At 39.9% G+C, this 17,068-nt stretch overlaps 1 protein-coding gene and 1 pseudogene across 3 annotated transcripts in view; one reads left to right on the top strand and one right to left on the bottom strand.

Moving 5' to 3' along the window:
- The window catches only part of Spast (spastin), a 57,069-nt gene that overhangs the window by 30,189 nt on the left and 9,812 nt on the right, over positions 1-17,068 (top strand). For 2 of the 3 annotated variants that reach the window (XM_013013722.1, XM_013013723.1), the window contains exons 5-14: positions 1,928-2,115; positions 3,612-3,745; positions 3,999-4,092; positions 6,482-6,556; positions 7,769-7,840; positions 12,161-12,236; positions 13,173-13,264; positions 13,639-13,718; positions 15,784-15,826; positions 16,283-16,362. In XM_013013722.1, the coding sequence (XP_012869176.1) occupies positions 1,928-2,115; positions 3,612-3,745; positions 3,999-4,092; positions 6,482-6,556; positions 7,769-7,840; positions 12,161-12,236; positions 13,173-13,264; positions 13,639-13,718; positions 15,784-15,826; positions 16,283-16,362 (934 nt within the window). The remainder of the gene's footprint in view (positions 1-1,927; positions 2,116-3,611; positions 3,746-3,998; positions 4,093-6,481; positions 6,557-7,768; positions 7,841-12,160; positions 12,237-13,172; positions 13,265-13,638; positions 13,719-15,783; positions 15,827-16,282; positions 16,363-17,068) is intronic. The other variant, XM_013013724.1, reaches the window with a different exon arrangement.
- On the bottom strand, positions 10,922-11,749 carry LOC105983722 (annotated as a pseudogene).

Here is a 17,068-nt window from a genome sequence, read left to right as displayed (position 1 = left end):
AAAAAAAAAAAAAAAAAATATATATATATATATATACTTCAGCAGATATCTGCTATTCTTTCTTTACCTAAGCTTCTACTTATTATCTTCTATAAATCCTCCTTCCTTTTTTTTTTGGTCTGTCATGGGGCTTGAACTCTGGTCTCGAGCGCTGTCCCTCAGCTCTTCAGCTCAAGGCAGGGATTCTACCACTTGAACCACAGCAATAGTTTTCTGGTGGTTAATTGGAGATAAGAATCTCATATACTTTCCTACCCAGGCTAGCTTTGAACTGCATCCCTCAGATCTCAGGCTTCTGATAGCTAGGATTACAGACATGAACAACTGGCACCCGGCTCATCCTTCCTTTTTCACCCCAGGAATCTTGAGGTTGAATTCTCCCACCTCATTCTTACCACTTTCCCTGTATTACAGTTTGAACACAGGGCTTTGTACTTGCTTAGGCCAGCACTATACTACTTTAGCCACATCTGTAGTCCAAGATTTGATGTAGTGTGCTTTCCCTTGCAATATTCTATGCATTAACAAAGTTTATGTTCAATACAGGGTTTTTTTTGTTTTGTATGTGTATGCTGGTTTGGGGGCTTGAACTCAGAACTTAGGCCCTGGTTGTCTGTCAGCTTTTGTGCTCAGACTCTAGCAATTGAGCCATAACTCCACTTACAGATTTTTGGTAGTTAATTGGCAATAAGAGTCTCACAGATTTACCTGCACTGGCAGGTTTCAGACCACAGTCCTCAAATCTCAGCACCCCCTGAGTAGCTAGGATTACAGGCATGAGCCACCTGTGCCCTGCTCCAAAAGAGGTTTTAAAATGAACAAACTAACTTATAAAGTGTGTGTGTAAAGCTGGGTGCCGGTGGCTCATGCCTTGAATCCTAGCTACTCAATAGGCTTAGATCTGAGGGTCACAGTTCAAAGCCAGCCTGGGCAGCAGAGTCCATGAGACTCTAATCTCGAATTAACCACCAGAAAACCAAAGTGGTACTGTGGCTCAAGTGGTAGGACACTCGCCTTGAATTGAAGAGCTCAGGGACACTGCCCAGGCCTATAGTTCAAAACCTCTTTTGGCCAGGCCCCAGTGGCTCATGCTTGTAATTTTTTTAATATGAAAAATTGAAACCTTTTAGTAAACACAAACTGTGTGTTTTCCTTCTCTTTCATATTTTTAAAACTTTGGAACTATATAGTATCATGATAAATTTTTCCTGTATGCAAAAGTTGTTGAACTCAAGACCTGGGCACTGTCTAGCTTTTTTACTCAAAGCTAGGGCTCTGCCACTTGAACCACAACTCTACTTGCAGCTTTTGTTGGTTATTTCTTGGGGATAAGTCTCTCAGACTTTCCTGCCTAAGCTGGCTTTGAACCACGATCCTCAGATCTCAACCTTTTAAGTAGCCAGGATTATAGCTGTGATCCACTGGCACCCATCCTTACAAGTACATTTATTTATTCATTCATTCATTTATTTATTGTCAGTCCTTGGGCCTGAACTCTGGGTCTGGGCACTGTCCCTCAGCTCTTCAGCTCAAGGCTAGCACTCTACATCTTGAACCACAGTTCCACTTCCAGCTTTTTCTTGCTTATGTGGTGCTGAGGAATCGAACCCAGGACCTAATGCATGCAAGGCAAGCAACTCTACCACTGAGCTACCTTCGCAGCCCCTTACAAGTACTTTTGTTCATATAAGAAAATTAAAATATAAGTATCAGGAAGAGGAAAACCTAGTAACCATAATCTTGATCACCCTTGGAGAGGTTCTAAGACAGCCTGGTATATATTCTAGTTGAAATCTTAGTTTGAAGTATTTCTGAATTTTTAAAGATTATTAGCTTGGTTTTGCAAATTTGCTTTTGTTTATTAGTGCTTTTCAAACTTGATGGCCCCAGTTTTACATGTATGTTGAATTTACCTTTTCCTTTGTAGAAAGTGGAGCTGTTCCAAAAAGGAAAGATCCCTTAACACACACTAGTAATTCACTGCCTCGATCAAAAACAGCCATGAAAAGTGGATCTACAGGTCTTTCGGGTCATCAGAGAGCACCTAGTTGTAGTGGTTTATCCACTGTTTCTGGAGTAAGACAGGGACCTGGTCCTGCAGCTGCCACTCATAAGGTATTCTGGGACACAGACTGTAATTTCTGTGCCTTTGCAAATGAAACATTTATATTTATGCTTGCTTAACTACCAGTTCTGTGTGTGTGTGTGTGTGTGTGTGTGTGTGTGTGTGTGTGTACACGTGAGCGCACAGGCACGTACATGTGTACTACCCACATGTGTATGCGTACACCAGTCCATACACCAGTTCCAGGCTTGAATTCAGGGCCTGGGTACTGTCGCTGAGCATTTTTGTTCAAAGCTAGTACTCTATTTACTACTTGAGTGAGTCACAGCTCTACTTCCTGCTTTTTTTTGTATTTAATTGGAGATAAGACTCTCACTGGCTTTCCTGCCTAGGCTAGCATTAAACCAAAATTCTTAGATCCCAGCCTCTTCATTAGGTAGGTGGTTATTATTATTTTCTAGTCCTGGGGCTTGAACTCAGGGTCTGGGAACTGTCCTTGAGCTTCTTTTGCTCAAGGCTAGTGCTCTACCACTTGAGCCATAGCATCACTTCTGGCTTTTTCTGTTTATGTGGTACTGAGGGACTGAACCCAGAGCTTCATGCATGCTAGGCAAGCACTCTACTACTAAGCCACATTCCCAGCCCCTTCATTTGGTAGGTTACAGGCATAAGCCATTGGTGCCTGGCAACTACCAGTTCTTTATAATACTTCAGAAAATTGGTAAGTTTCAACAAAAAGGCCGGTTGTTCTTTTTTTTTTGTTTTGTTTTTAAAAAGCAAATTTTACCTAATTCCTTTGGATGTAATTGATAATTTTATATTGCTTACTTGCTATTAAGTATAATTTAAATTGTTTTGGCTTATTTAAATTTTATAACATTAGCATACCTAGAGTTTTGTCACAGTTCCAAGAAAAATCAAATTTACATGTGTGAACTGGGTGCCTTACCCTTTTAATCTTAGCTACTCAAGTGGCTAAGATCTGAGGAACCCAGGCAGAAAAGTCCATGAGAAGCTGGGAAGGTGGCTCAGTGGTAGAGTGCCTACCTTGCATGCATGAGGCCCTGGGTTCAATTCCTCAGCATCACATAAGCAGAAAAAGCTGGAAGTGACACTGTGGCTCAAGTAGTAGAGCACTAGCCTTGAGCTGAAGAGCTGAGGGACAGCACCCAGGCCCAGAGTTCAGACCCCAGAACCAACAAAAACAACAAAAAATGTCCATGAGATTCTTACCCCTAGTTAACCACCAATATGTTGGAATTGGAGTTGTGGTTCAAGTGATAGAGCTCAAGCCTTGAGCAAAAAAGCTTAGGGACAGTGTCTAGGCCCTGAGTTCAAGGCCTAGAAATGGCAGAAAATCCCCTAACATTATATGTAAGGTCATAGGGCCGTTTTGTTTTACAGTAACAGATCAAACCTCTGTAAACTCACTTCATGTCACACGTAGTATAGTGAATATACCTTTACATTGGGATAAATTTTTTTGTAACTTTAAAATTTTTCCTTATTTTCTCTTATTTAACATTCAAATTTTATATCTTTTAAGGGTATTCCAAAAGCAAATAAAACAAATAAGCCCTCCACTCCTACAACTGCTGCTCGAAAAAAGAAAGACTTAAAAAACTTTAGGAATGTGGACAGCAACCTTGCTAACCTTATAATGAATGATATTGTAGACAAGTAAGTTTTGCCTTTTAAAGTATCTAATAGTTTTTATTGCCAAATTTTGCTTACAAAATATATAAGTGGAATGTGCATAATAAATACCATGTGTACATAAAGTTGGATAGTTTTTATAAATACAGAAAATTTTGCTAATATAACTAATTTCACAGTTAACATCAAAATGGCTATATTTCACAAGGCTTAAATATCATTGTTAATAACTCAACCATATTTCTATTGTGAATTCAACTGAGATTCTGTTTCATAGTGGAACAGCTGTTAAATTTGATGACATAGCTGGTCAAGAATTGGCAAAACAGGCATTACAAGAAATTGTTATTCTTCCTTCTCTAAGACCTGAGGTAAAGACTTTACTTATTTTTCTAAAATGCTGCTCATTACTGAATTCATTGTAGTAGTAAAGAAATGTTTGAATAATTAGTATAAGATAAACTTAGCTGGGTGCTGGTAGCTCATACCTGTAATCCTAGCTGCTCAAGAGGCTGAGATCTGAGGATCATGGTTCAAACCCAACCTGGGCAGAAAAGTTCATTAGACTCTTATTTCCAGTAAACCAATCAGAAAAAAACCAAAGTGATATTGTGGCTCAAGCAGTAGAGTGCTAACCTTGAGCACAAGGAGGCTCAGAGACAGTGCCTAGGCCTTGAGTTTGAAGCCCCATGACCAGCAAAAAAAGAAAAAAAAAAAACAACTAAGGTCAAATTAGTATTTTTTTAAAATTTTATTTATTTTTATTTTTATTTTATTTTTTAAATATTTTTTATTGTGAAAATATCAAATTAGTATTTTAAAAAGACATTAAAGCTGGGTGCTTGTGGCTCATACCTGTAATCCTGGCTTCAGGACGCTGAGATCTGAGGATCGCTGTTCAAAGCAAGCCCAGTCAGGAAATTCCATAAGACTCTTACCTCCAATAAAACACCAGTAACTGGTAGTGGCGCTGTGGCCCAAGTAGTAGAGTGTTCCCTTTGAGCAGCTCCCAGGCCCAGTGTTCAAGACTCATGACTGACCAAAAAAAAAAAGACATTAAAGTCAGGCATGACATTATAGGCCTAAAAGGCCCCAAAACAGGAGGTTCTTGAAGTAGAAGCCACTTTGGGCTACACAGTAAATTCCAGGCTAGCTTAAGCTATATGAAAGTTCTTTCTCAAAAAAAGACAAACACTAGTTATCAGTGTTAACAATTTATTATATGAGAGAATGAATATGACTTCCTGATTCCTAATCCATACTTAACTGAAAGTATAAGAGTTTGTTATATTAAGGTGGGAAAGATACAAAATTGAAATTTAGAGACAAATGTTACAGGAAAAATTAAGATAAAAGTTTTTCCTCTAAATTTCTATGTTTTATCTAAGATTCTTTGGCTTGCAAGACTTACCTTTTTAGCTAGTTGTCTACCACTTGAGCCACATCTCCAACCCGGTTCTGTGTGTGCGTGACAGTGGGTGCCATTCCTGGGGCTTGAACCCAAACCTAGACATTATCCCTGAGCTTTTTTGCTCAAGGTTAGCCCTCCACTTGAGCCACCTCTTTACTTCTGGCTTTTTGGCAGTTAATTGGAGATAAGCATCAGAGACCTTTCCACAATCCTCAGATCTCTGGCTCCTGAGCAGCCAGAATTACAAGCATGAACCACCAGCACCTGGCTAATCTAGTACTTTATTTTATCCTCTGTTACCTCCTTTTATCTTTTCCTTTTTTTTTGGTTGTTCATGGGGGCTTGAATTCTGGGCCCGGGCTCTTGAGCTCAGATAAGAGTCTCAGGGACTTTCCTGCGGAGGCTGGCTTTGAACCAAAATCCTCAGCCTCCTGAGTAGCTAGGATTACAGGCGTGAGCCACCAGTGCTGGCTTTTATCTTTTCCTTTTGTCTTTTTTATCCCCTTCCCTTCCCTCACTACCTTCTCCTTTCCTTGCTGCTTTCTCCTTCCCCTTCCTTTTTCCATTCCCCCTCCTCTTTATAAAAACTTACCTGTGTTAAGTTTCTTGCTTGAGCAGTCTTCCTTTCATTTTGCCCATTCAAGATTTTGTTTTATTGCATTTCTTTTTTGTTTTTAATTATTATACTAACTTAGAGATTACATATTTTTTTGTTTTTCTACTTATCTACTTATTGTGCTGGTATTATAGAGGCTTAAACACTTGGAGTTTGAATGCTGTCCCTTAGCTTTTTTACTCAAGGCTGCTGGTACTGTACCGCTTGAGCCATGGCTCCACTTCTAGTTTTATTTTTATTTTTTTTTTATTTTTTGGGGGGGGTCCGGTCATGGGGCCTGAACTCTGGGCCTGGGCGCTGTCCCTCAGCTCTTCAGCTCAAGGCTAGCGCTCTATCACTTGAGCCACAGCACCACTTCCGGCTTTTTTTTCTTTTTGCTTATGTGGTGCTGAGGAATCGAACCCAGGGCCTCAGGCATGCAAGGCAAGCGCTCTACCACTGAGCCACCTTCCAAGCCCTCCACTTCTAGTTTTTTGATGGTTAATTGATGATAAGAGTCTCATAGATTTTTCTATCCTGGCTGGCTTTGAACCACAGTCCTCAGATCTCAGCCTCTTGAGTAGCTAGGATTATAGGCATTACCCACGAGCACCTGGCTCCATATTCTCCTTTAAGCTCTCTGTTTGGTAGGATATCACTGAGAGATTGTTGTTCTTAAATAATAACTAATCCTGAAAAGTTGAAAACACTATCTCCTTAATTGTAGTTGTGAACTAACACATTTTTTTAAAAGTTATTTACAGGGCTTAGAGCTCCTGCAAGAGGATTATTACTGTTTGGTCCACCTGGAAATGGGAAGACAATGCTGGTAAGAGTTCTCTTCAAAACTAAGATTTCTGTTGAGATACTAGTGAAAATATGAAAAAAATGAATCTTTGACTCTGAGGGTATCATTTATTATTTGTTTTTGCTATGAAATTCTTCTTTAAGTTCTCACGTGTGTGTGTGTGTGTGTGTGTGTGTGTGTGTGTGTGTGTGTGTTAGTACTATGGCTTCAACTTAAGGCTCATGCTCTCACTCTGGTGTTTGTTTTTTGTTGTTGTCGGTCATGGGGCTTGAACTCTGGGCCTGGGTACTTCCCTGTGCTCTTCAGCTCAAGGCGAACCACAGCACCACTTCCAGTTTTCTAGTGGTTTATTGGAGATAAGAGTCTCATGGAGTTTCCTGCCCTTGCTGGCTTTGAACCCTGATCCTCAGATCTCAGCCTCCTGATTAGCTAGGATTACAGGCCTGAGCCACTGGTGCCCAGTTAATGGTGTTTGTTTTTTTAAAATCAAGAGTGGCTCTTCTAGCTTTTTGCTGGTTAATTGGAGATAAGAGCCTCTCAGATTTGTCTGCCTGGGATGGTGTTGAACCATGATTCTTAGATGTTAGCATCCTGAGTAGCTAGTTGTAGGTGTGAGACACCAGTTGCCAGGCTTTGGTTTTGTTTTTATTTTTAACCAGAATCTGGAAACCTGTATCTCTGCATTGTTTAGTGAAAAAAAAATAGGGAAAAAGTAACTTTTTTCTTTTTTCCTTTTTTTTTTTGGTCCGTCCTGGGGCTTGAACTCTGGGCTTGGGTGCTGTGCTGTCCCTGTGCTGTATAGCTCAAGACAAGCACTTTACCGCCTGAGCCACAGAGCCACTTTCAGTTTTCTAGTGGTTTATTGGAGATAAAAGAGTCTCACGGGCTTTCCTGCCCGTGAACTTTGAACCACGATCCTCAGATCTCAACCTCCTGAGTAGCTAGGATTACAGGCATGAGCCACCAACTCCTTTTTCCTTTTTTATCTTTCTCTGGTCATTTGTCTTTCTATACCCACAGAATAGTCTCTCCCCTTCCCTCATATTCTCTTAGAAAATGAGAGAACAGAAACATCCCTAAGAACCTTTCTTTATAGCTAAGAGGAATATTGCCTTACGTTGGAATTGTATCATATCTTACATTTCTAGAGAATCTGTTCTAATATCTAAATCGATCAAATGTGACTATCTTTTCAAGAAAATATTGAACTGTTTGTTTTTTTGCTTTTAAAAGGCCAAAGCAGTAGCTGCAGAATCGAATGCAACCTTTTTTAATATAAGTGCTGCAAGCTTAACTTCAAAATATGTGAGTGTTCTTTTTTCAGTGTTGCCATATATTAAGTCACTGTCTAAATACTACTATCTTAAATATAAGTGATAATATTTAGCAAAAATATTTTTTGAGTTTTATATCTAACGTTTGAATATAATATACCAATCTTCAAGGTACAGAGTTATTTGTATTTGCTAGGTTCTTTTAAAATTTTATCTGTTGTATTGTTAAATACCATTATTAGTTTGCAGAGTCTGTATAATTATATATAATAACCTAGATAGGCAAATATTAGAAATGTATTAGCCTACAGATACAGGATATTAGATTTCCAAGATGAAGGTGATAGCAGAGTTAATTCCTCTGAAAGCTAGGAAATAATTTGTTATATACCTTTCTCCTTGTTTCTGGTGGTTTGTTGGCAGTTTTAACATTTTTGGCCTGTGACGTGAATCACTTTGATCTCTTATCTTCACATGGTATTCCTTCTATAGGCATGTCTTTTTCCAAATTACCACTTTTTTAAATTGAGACTGAGTGATGATATAAATTTCACAAATTTCATAGTATTGTGGAATAGTAATACTTAAAGTCACACATTTTAACTTTCACAAGGCAAATTGTCAATATCATAATCTATAAAGTTTGTGAATTCTATGAATTTTGACAATACAACTATTTCTTCCACATCAGGTGATATGTACATTTCTTTCCTTTGCTTGGTGTTAGCTGTTCCCTCTTTCCTTCTCATTCCCTCCCTCCCATCACTGCCCTTGAGTTACTTAGTTGTTTTCATCAATGTGCAGTACAGCTGATGGGCCCCTCTGTTTTGTATTTTCCCCTATTTTCCTCTGATTCTGTGCCCTCCTCCTAGCTTCCCTCAAATGTGCACATGCATATATCATATATGTGGTCAAGAACATGGAGTCATTTAGAAATGATACGAAAATTAAGTAGAGGTCTTTTTTTTTTTTTGGGTCCGGTCGTGGGCCTGAACTCTGGGCCTGGGCGCTGTCCCTCAGCTCTTCAGCTCAAGGCTAGCGCTCTACCACTTGAGCCCCAGCGCCACTTCCAACTTTCTTTCTGCTTATGTGGTGCTGAGGAATTGAACCCAGGGCCTCAGGCATGCAAGCCAAGCGCTCTACCACTGAGCCACCTTCCCAGTCCCGGTCTTTTGTTTCTTGAGTCCTGTTTACTTTGTCATATCTCCTTGCATTTTGAAGTTAACCTCCACATATCAGGGAGTTTGTGTGCCATTTGTCTCTCTTATCTTGGCTTACCTCACTCAGCATAATTTGTTTTATTTCCATTCATTTCCCTGAAAATGCCATTATTTTGTCCTTTCTAATATTCCATTGTATATAGGTACCACAATTTTTGGATCCATTCATCTGTAGTGGGACATCTGGGTTGTTTCCATATCATGGCTATTTTGAACAGTGCAGCAATGAACATATGTCCTTGGTGTATCCTGGTTCCTGTTGCTCAGGGCAGATGCCTAGGAGTGGTATGGCTGAGTTACAGGGAAGGCTTATAATTAGTTTTCTGAGGTACCTCCAGACTGATTTCCAAAGTAGTTGTGTTAGTGTACATTCCCACTAACAGTGCAGTAGGATTCCTCTTACTCTGCATCCCGCCACCATTTATCATTGGCTAACTTTAGGATATGGGCCATTCTGACTGGGATAGTAAGGTGGTATCTCAGGGTTGTTATTATTTGTATTTCCTTTATAGCCAAGGATGATGAACATTTCCTCATGTATGTCTTTGCCATTTTTCTTTCTTCTTCTGGGAAGTCTGTCTTTAGTTCCCTTGCCCATTTAAAGATTCCAAATTACTACTTTTTTTTTTTAAGAATCTAGTTGTACTACATTAGAGTCAACAATAAATTCAGCTTACTTTGATCTTCTACAAAAACCTTATTTCTTTTGTGTGTGTGTGTGTGTGTGTGGTGCTAGAACTGGATCTTGAACTCAAGGCTTAGGTGCTTTCCTTTAACTTTTGAGCTCAAGGTTAGTACTTTACCACTTAAGCCACACTTCTACTTTCAGTTTTGAAAGGTTTTTTTTTTTTTTTTTTGTGCCATACAGGGGCTTGAATTCAAGTGCTCTATTAGCTTTTTGGTCAGTGATGATGCTCTACCACTTGAGCTATAGCTTCACTTCCAGGTTTTTGGTAGTTAAGAAGAGATAAAAACCCAAGTTGGCTTCTAATCACAATCCTCAGATGTCAGAGTAGTTGGAGGTTACAGACATGAGCCATCACCAGGGGCCAGCTTATTATCTGTCTTTAAGGATTTCTTTTATTTTTGCAATTGTAAGGACTTAACCCAGGACTTCAGCCTTGCTAGGCAAGCGTTTACTGCTTGAGTCATGCTTTCAGCCCTAGCATTTCCGTATTTGTTTGTTTTTTGCTGGTCTTGTGCTTAAACTGTGGACACTGTCCCTTTGTTCCTTTTGCTCAAGGCTAGCACTCTGCCACTTGAGCCACAGTGCCAGTTCCAGCCTCTTATTTTGTTATTTTTTTAAATAAAATAATTGTATTTACTTAGAAGCATTCAGAATGTCAACAAAACAGCTGCAACTTTTTTTTTTTGGCAATTACAGAGTGGTATTCAGTTAACAGAACAAATACAAGCTGCATCAGACAACTGAAGATGAAAAAACTACCGTCCCCATATATAACTAATTTGTGCTATGCACCAACAAAAACCTGCTTTAAATTTCCATGCCAATTTACAACCCCATACTGTACAAGGCAAGGTTAGTGGCTATTGAAAATACTACCAGGACAGGGCTATCTAAAGACACATTCGGTAGTGTGTTAACTATACAAAAAGAGACACTGTACAGGACTGGGAAGGTGGCTCAGTGGTAGAGCACTTGGCTTGCATGCCTGAGGCCCTGGGTTCAATTCCTCAGCACCACATAAGAAAAAAGCTGGAAGTGGCGCTGTGGCTCAAGTGGTAGATCACTAGCCTTGAGCTGAAGAGCTGAGGGACAGCGCCCAGGCTCAGAGTTCAGGCCCCACGACCGGACAACCCCCCCCAAAAAAAAAAAAGACACTGTACAGTTTAAAAACAAGTCCTACACAGCTTACATTTCAATTTTTTTCTTTAAAAGGAGTGAGTTGTGTACAGGGGGCTTAAATGCTTTATAGACAAGAAAAAAAACTGCGCTAGAACCAACTTATTCATCATCATCCTCTTCATCTTCATTCTCATCCTCTTCTTGGTCCTCTTCATCTTCCTCCTCTTCCTTCTTCATGCTCTTTTCAGCCTTCACAACTCCTTTTTTTTTTTTTTTTGCTGCATCAGGCTTTTCTTTAGCTCGGTAGGCAGCAATATCCTTTTCGTAATTTTCCTTCAGCTTCGCAGCCTTCTTTTCATGAGGCTGCTTGTCATCTGCAGCAGTGTTGTTCCACATCTCCCAGTTTTTTTGCAACATCACCAACAGACAGGACAGGATGTCCCCTTTGATTTTAGGGTGATAATCAGAACAGAACAAGAAGAACGCTGAAGGAGGCCTCTTGGGTGCATTGGGATCCTTGAAGTTTGTTGTTTCCCCTTTAGGAGGGATGTAGGTTTTCATTTCTCTTTCATAACTGGCCTTGTCTGCCTTGGCCATATCTTCAAATTTCCCTTTCTCTTTAGCAGACATAGTCTTCCACCTCTCTGAACCCTTCTTAGAAAACTCTGAGAAGTTGATGGAAGCATCCGGGTGCTTCTTCTTGTGCTCCTCCGGGCAAGTTTGCACAAAGAATGCATATGATGACATTTTGCCTTTCGGCTTCTTAGGATCTCCTTTGTCCATGTTTAGTTTTTCCTCCGCGAGGCACAGAGTCGCTAGGTGCCTGTCCGGCTCTCACTTGCCCCTGCGCTGTCTCTGTGGATCTCAATGTACTGCAATGGCTGTGAGAGTGGGAGCCAGACGCAGCCTCCTCACTCTCTCCACTCTGTAACCAGTTCCAGCCTTTTAAGTGATTAACAGGTGATAAGAGTCTCATGGACTTTACTTCCCTGGCTGACTTTGAACCACAATCCTCAGATCTCAGCCTACTGAGTAGGAATACAGGTGTGAGCCACTAGTGCCCAGCAATATTTCCTTTTTAAAAGAAATAACCAGGCTGTATAAAATTATAACTAATCTGTTTTCTAAACTACTGTTCCATTATACCACCACTATTACCCCTACTTCTTTATACAATGACAAAAATTTAATTGCTTGGTTCTAAACTTGGAATCTATAATAAAAATCATGAAATTTAAAGTTTGATTCACAAAATCATGAATCTTTTGAAAACTGGGATAATGTTGCATTGTATGTGTATAACAGTACATAATGCTTTATGTAGATGGGAGAAGGAGAGAAATTGGTGAGAGCTCTTTTTGCGGTGGCTCGAGAACTTCAACCTTCTATAATTTTTATAGGTAAGAGGATGTTTGTTTGTTTTTTTTTGCCAGTCCTGGGACTTGAACTTGAGGACTGGGCATGATCCCTGAGCTGTTTCTTCAAGGCTAGCACCCTACCAGTTGAACCACAGTGCCAGTTCTGGCTTTTTCAATTTATGTGGTACTGAGGAATTGAACTCAGGGCTTCATGCATGTGAGACAAGCACTCTACCACTAAGCCACATTCTCAGCTCCCATTATAACTATATTTGTTGAAATATCCTTTATATATATATTTGTAAATATATTGGTAAAATATCCTTTTCTAAGTATGAGAGCTATGATAGAAAAAAATCATTAAGGAAAAAGTTTTTTGTTTTTTTTTTTGGGTCCGGTCGTGGGGCCTGAACTCTGGGCCTGGGCGCTGTCCCTCAGCTCTTCAGCTCAAGGCTAGCACTCTACCACTTGAGCCACAGCGCCACTTCCGGATTTTTTCTTTTTGCGTATGTGGTGCTGAGGAATCGAACCCAGGGCCTCTGGCATGCAAGGCAAGCGCTCTACCACTGAGCCACTTTCCCAGCCCAAGGAAAAAGTTTTAAAGAAGAGTTTGCCTGGCACCAGTGGCTCACGCCTATAATCCTAGCTACTCAGGAGGCTGAGATACAAGCATCGTGGTTCAAAGTCAGCCCAGGCAGGAAAAGCCGTGAAACTCTTATCTTCCAATAAACCACCAGAAAACCAGAAGTGGTACTGTGGCTCAAGTGGTAGAGTGCTAGCTTTGAGCTGAAGAGCTGAGGGACAGTGCTCAGGCTGAGTTCAAGTCCAATGATCGACCGAAAAAAAAAGGAGAGTTTAAAGCATAACTTATAAATTCAGGAGGACCCACTAAATTAATAGCCTAAGTATCCAACTAGATTAATCATAGATGACCTATCTAAATTGTCTTTTATTTATTTGCCCTTGTATTTCCTCTAGATGAAGTTGATAGTCTTTTGTGTGAAAGAAGAGAAGGAGAGCATGATGCTAGTAGACGTCTGAAAACAGAATTTCTAATAGAATTTGATGGTGTAAGTATTATATTTTTAATATGTGGTGTGGTGGTATTTTAGCATATGTTTTTTTTTCTTTTTTCTTTTCCTTTTTCTTTTGGCCACTTCTGGGGCTTGAACTCAGAGCCTGTGAACTGTCCCTGAACGTCTTTTGCTCAAGGCTAGTACTAGCATTCTACCACCTGAGCCACAGCGCTAATTCTGGCTTTTTCTGCTTATGTGTTCCTGAGGAATCAAATGCAGGGCTTCGTGCATGCTAGGCAAGCACTCTACCACTAAGCCACCTTTACAGCCCTGTTTTTTTTTTTCTAATACCAAATTAAAAATATATATCTATTTTTCTTTTTCATTGCTTTGTCTAAAAGTACTGACAAAACCTTTTTGCCTTGTAGGTACAATCTGCTGGCGATGACAGAGTACTTGTAATGGGTGCAACTAATAGGCCACAAGAGCTTGATGAGGCTGTTCTCAGGTAGGGCGATTCACGTGACGAAATATATATACTCATGTTCATCATCTGCATCTTATTTCATTTACATTCATTTTTAAGTCTAAGTTATTTTCCTCATTCTGATCTCATATTTTTTGAGGTTAGGCACAAGGAATTTATAACATTACTCCACTGGAGGCTGCAATTTCAAAATCTGTTTTTTGTTTTTTTGGGGGGGTACGGTCGTGGGGCCTGAACTCTGGGCCTGGGCGCTGTCCCTCAGCTCTTCAGCTCAAGGCTAGTGCTCTACCACTTGAGCCACAGCGCCACTTCCACCTTTTTTCTTTTTGCTTATGTGGTACTGAGGAAACGAACCCAGGGCCTCATACATGCAAGGCAAGCGCTCTACCACTGAGGCACCTTCCCAGCCCCAATTTAAAAATCTGAATCCAAACTTTTCTTTTTTTTACATTATAGATTTGATATTTTTTTTTTCCAGTCCTGAGGCTTGAACTCAGGACCTGGTCACTGTCCCTGGGCTTCTTTTCTTCAAGGCTAGCACTCTACTACTTGAGCTACAGCACCACCTCTGGCCTTTTCTGTTTATGTAGTACTGAGGAATTGAACCCAGGGCTTCATGCATGCTAGGCAAGCACTCTACCACTAAGCCACATTCTCAGCCCAAGGGTTTTTGGTTTTTTGAAACATAGTCCAAGCTGGCCTGAACTCAGTATCCTCCTGCCTAAGCTGCTCAAATGTGATCTTTTTTAAACTTATAGGTTTTTCTTTCTTACTGGGGTAGTAGTTAATATCCTTGCTGCTACATCTTTTATAAACCTTGTTTGTTATTGTTTTCCTGTTCTCTGATCTTCTATTGTCTCTTGAGCATTTTGTGTCATTTTCTTACGCTCTTACATCTCATTGAGTTACTACTTCATAGAAAAACACTTTCATAAGATCATTTTATTCTTTGGGAAGATAATTGGTCAGAGTTTAAGTGTACTGTTTGGGAAACTGGTATATGTTCTTCATTATATCTACTTGTTTCACTGTGGGTTTTCCCCTCGTTTTTGCTAGAGTAATTTGTAGAATGTTTTGTTTTTATTTTTATTTTTTGGCCAGTCCTAAGGCTTGAACTCAGGGCCTGGGCACTGTCCCTTAATTTTTTTTGCTCAAGGCTAGCACTCTACCACTTTCAACCACTTGTAGTTTGTTTGTTTGTTCACTTATTTATTTAGGGTCCGGTCGTTGGGCCTGAACTCTGAGCCTGGGCGCTGTCCCTCAGCTTTTCAGCTCAAGGCTAGCGCTCTACTACTTGACCCACAGCACCACCTCCGGCTTTTTTCTTTTTGCTTATGTGGTGCTGAGGGATTGAACCCAGGGCCTCATGCATGCTAGGCAAGTGCTCTACCACTGATCCACCTTTCCAGCCCTCTAGTTTTTTAATGTATCAGTACTGGAGCTTTAACTCCTGACCTCATGCTCTCTTACTTGGCTTTTTTTGCTCAAGGTTGTTGCTGTACCACTTGAGCCACACCTCCACTTCTGACTTTCTGCTGTTTAATTGGAAATAAGAATCTTACAGATTTGTCTGCTTCAGCTGTCTTTGAACTGTGATCATTAGATCTCAGCCTGCTGAGTAGCAAGGGTTATAGGTGTAAACCATCAGGGCCCATTCTTGAATTAATGATTTTTAAACATTAGTAAATAGTTTTATTTGTTTGTTTTTTTGTTTTTGGGTCCGGTCGTGGGGCTTGAACTCTGGGCCTGGGCACTGTCCCTCAGCTCTTCAGCTCAAGGCTAGCGCTCTACCATTTGAGCCACAGCGCCACTTCGAGCTTTTTTTCTTTTTTTTTTTTGCTTATGTGGTGCTGGGGAATCAAACCCAGGGCCTCATGCATGCAAGGCAAGCACTCTACCACTGAGCAACCTTCCCAGCCCCTAGTAAATAGTTTTAAATATAAGTTAAAATACTGTTTTAACTGTGAGGATGCATACCTTTGCTTTGAATTTTATACTTAAAGCTTTTTTCTTGTCATTTGTTACTTGAGCTGAGTTAATTTTAAATTCAAAATTAAATTTCTAAAATATTTGAATCTTTTTTTAGGCGTTTCATCAAACGAGTATATGTGTCTTTACCAAATGAGGAGGTATGTATAAATGTTTGATTTTTGTGTGTGTGTGTGTGTGTGTGTGTGTGTGTGTGTGTGTGTGTGTGTGTGTCGGTCCTGGGGCTTGAACTCTGGGCTTGGGTGCTGTCCCTGTGCTCTTCAGCTCAAGGCGAGAGCTCTACTGCTTGAGCTACAGCACCACTATTGGTTTGCTACTGGTTTATTGGAGATAAGAGTCTCATGGACTTTCCTGCCTGAGCTGGCTTTGAACCGCAATCCTCAAATCTCAGCCTCCTGAATAGCTAGGATTACAGGCATGAGCTACCAGCGCCTTCCTTGTTTGCATTTTCTTTACAGCAGAAACAAGTCATCTAGATGATATTGCTAACAGTTCTAAAGAAAACTGTTAAAGTCACTTTGTAATCAGTTAATAGTTTAAGATAATCATAAACTTAACATAAGACCTAGAGATAATTATTTAATTTCTTTTTTCAGACAAGACTCCTTTTACTTAAAAATCTGTTATGTAAACAGGGAAGTCCATTGACCCAAAAAGAACTAGCACAACTTGCTAGGTGAGTAATTTGATTTGGTTTTTCTCAGCTTATTTTTATTTATCTGACAAAGACCTGTCTTGTATTAATTTAAAATAAGCCCAAGCTTGATATGATTAATTCATTTGTTAAAAGCTTAACTTGTCCTCTTGTCCTCTCTCTTCTCCTCCTCCTCCCCTCCATTCTACTTTCTCCTCTCTTCCCCTCCTGTTGCATTTCCTTCCTTTCCTTCATTTTATATATATATATATATATATATGAATTAATTTCAATTCATTTGTTGTCTTCTACTAGACTTGACCTAAAAAATGATACTATAAATATATTTATTATTATTTATTTATTTGTTTATTGTCAGTCATGGGGCCTGAACTCTGGGCCTGGGCTCTGTCCCTCAGCTCTTCAGGTCAAGGCTAGTGCTCTACCACTTGAGCCACAGGGCCACTTCCCGCATTTTCTGCTATGTGGTGCTGAGGAATTGAACCCCGGGCCTCATGCTTGCAAGGCAAGCACTCTACCACTGAGCCACCTTCCAAGCCCTGATACATTTTTTGTAAATAAGTTTATAGATGTCATTGAAATAATTGAAGAAAACTCAAAATATCTACTAATGCCAACACTGATATTTTTATGTATACTTGGTTTTTTGTTTGTTTGTTTTTTGTATTTTGTAGAATCCTTTTTAACTTTTACATCTTTTGACGGTGGCAAGTGGAGGGTTGCCTAG

This window comes from Dipodomys ordii, unplaced genomic scaffold (assembly GCF_000151885.1).
Source record: "Dipodomys ordii isolate 6190 unplaced genomic scaffold, Dord_2.0 Scaffold20, whole genome shotgun sequence".
Lineage (NCBI taxonomy): Eukaryota > Metazoa > Chordata > Mammalia > Rodentia > Heteromyidae > Dipodomys > Dipodomys ordii.
The sequence above is the reverse complement of the archived record's forward strand: the minus strand, read 5'-3'. Positions and strand labels throughout refer to the sequence as shown.